The following is a 2,161-nucleotide window of genomic DNA, read 5'->3' as shown; positions in this document are numbered from 1 at the left end:
TTGGCGTTTCCATCCAACGTTTTTTTTTATGCGATAATCCAAAATGCGCATAAAAATAGGTGGATGGAAACAGCTACTGAGAAGGTGATTAGCTACACCTGATTGAGTTTACAAGTCATTTTTAGGAGGGGGTGATCCTCAGTGATTCTGCTTTTTATTTATTTTTTTTATTTTTTCTGACATGTTGGTGTTATATCTTTCACTTGGATGTTATAAGTTGGACTGAGTAAATACAGCTGGATAAAACAAAAACTGTCTGTCTCCATTTCAGGCTGCAAAGCAACATAAAATAATGTGATTATTTTAAAGAGGGGTGATTCTTTTCTGTACCCACTGTATAAAAGGCAAAGTGGGATTGTTTTTTTTACATGTTGGCCAAGTGGTGCCTTCCTGTCAAAGTGGGTGTTTTTTTGTCCAGGATAAACTACTGTGTAGAACAGACTTAATGCCAGAAGTCTGGAGACTATAGGCCACAAGAGTAATGCATGTCTGCTGTTACATTTCATGCTGATTAAGCTAATACTCCATTATGATAACTAGATCAGAGTACTTTTAATGTTTTACTGTTGTATCTTCTCAGTGTACTGAAGGTGTCTCAGGTGTTTAATGTGTGCAGGTATTATGTTATGTGAGTGAAGAACTCTCACCTTTTCAGATGTACTCGCCTCTCCACCTGGTGAAGTGTCCCACCACACTGGCTACCATGCTCTAAAGATAGCCGAGGTTTCTCTAGCATGAATGTCTTGCTGCACTGGTACCTTATAAAACAGGCAGCAGCACGTAAATGTAAAAAGATAGACAGAAAGAACTCTAGGAATACAAAAGGGCAGATGATTAGTTTTAACAGGCAAGCAGATTCTCTTCTCTAATTCCCCTAGAATCCCACAGCTTAATATGCATACAGAAACACCTACACAAACATACACAATCCCTACACACTCACTTTTTTTCAATTTTATGAACCTTTCCTGCACACTTTTGTCACACGGGTTGTTTTTTAGTTGATTGATTGAACCCCTAACTAACCTGTCTTATAACCTCCCTAATCTTTGTCTGTCCTTGCATTTCAAACACAGTGGACAGAGGTAAGAGACACTTCAGTTTCACTTTAAGTGTTTTGCTAAGGTTGCGTGTGAATAGGATTGTGAGTGCATTTTGTGTGCATCCTGGAAATGATTTTGTTTGTTTGTTCTAAGTCCTTGACCTAAATAAAAAAGTGTTTAATCTCTTGCTACTTGTTAGTTGATGGAAATGTGATTACAGCATGAACAGCTCATACAGTATTACTACAGGCTGATGGTGTTCCACCTTACATTGACTCTCTGTTTGCTTGATCACAGCCTCTGCCCCATGGAAAAAAAAATCAGGTAAAGCACTTTGTCCACTCTTTCTGTCTTGTATGAGACACTGGACCTAATGGGTCTGCAAATATTTCTTATGGGATTAAACATGTCCATCTGTTGCAGAGTTCGAGTCTTCACAAGCTACAGAGAAGAAGAGGACAGTTTATCAGATGGCTTTGAGTAAGAGAGTCATTGGTTTTATACAGAGGGACTGTCATCTAGTCATGCATAAAGTTAAGAAATCAATGGATAGTTCACCCAAAAATTAATATTTTGTCATCAGTTATTCACTGTTATGTCATTGTATGACTGAGCACCAAAGAGATATTTAGCAGAATGTCTGAGCCACTCTATTTCATACAGTGAAAATGGGTGTAGAAAAAACAACAACAAAAAAAGCATCATAAAAATAGTCCTACTCCAAGTCTTATGAACCACATTCCAAGTCATTTGAAGCCATATGGTAGTTTTGTGTAAGGTATAGTATAGGCTAGGGGTGTCCCCGACTACGGATTTTCATAATCGAATTGGAATTTTCTAATCTTGCCGATATTCGACTGATAGTCGAATCATATGTTTTGGGGGCGGGGCAAAATACATTACCAAGAGTCAAGTCAGACATTTGACAGTCATTATTACGTTAACACACGGAAAATGTGTAACGAACGCCTCGCAGATACAAACGGGGTAAATAATGTTTTGTGTTTTGATTAAAAGGTAGTTAACATTAAACGTCAGCGAAACCCTAAGAATTCACAAAATTTTTTACAATAGTGCTCTCATTATAACGTTATGTATATGACAGTAGTTATTAATGT

General features: G+C 37.5%; 1 protein-coding gene across 1 annotated transcript in view; it reads left to right on the top strand.

Annotated features, from left to right (window-relative positions):
• shank1 (SH3 and multiple ankyrin repeat domains 1) overlaps positions 1 to 2,161 on the top strand; it is a 119,471-nt gene that overhangs the window by 106,592 nt on the left and 10,718 nt on the right. The window contains 3 exon segments of the mRNA XM_016544262.1: positions 1,077 to 1,085; positions 1,341 to 1,367; positions 1,467 to 1,523. Coding sequence (XP_016399748.1) covers positions 1,077 to 1,085; positions 1,341 to 1,367; positions 1,467 to 1,523 — 93 coding nt within the window.

The sequence above is a fragment of the Sinocyclocheilus rhinocerous genome, unplaced genomic scaffold, assembly GCF_001515625.1.
Source record: "Sinocyclocheilus rhinocerous isolate Xijiao unplaced genomic scaffold, SAMN03320098_v1.1 scaffold220, whole genome shotgun sequence".
NCBI classification, from domain to species: domain Eukaryota; kingdom Metazoa; phylum Chordata; class Actinopteri; order Cypriniformes; family Cyprinidae; genus Sinocyclocheilus; species Sinocyclocheilus rhinocerous.
This window is presented reverse-complemented; position numbering and strand designations above follow the sequence as displayed.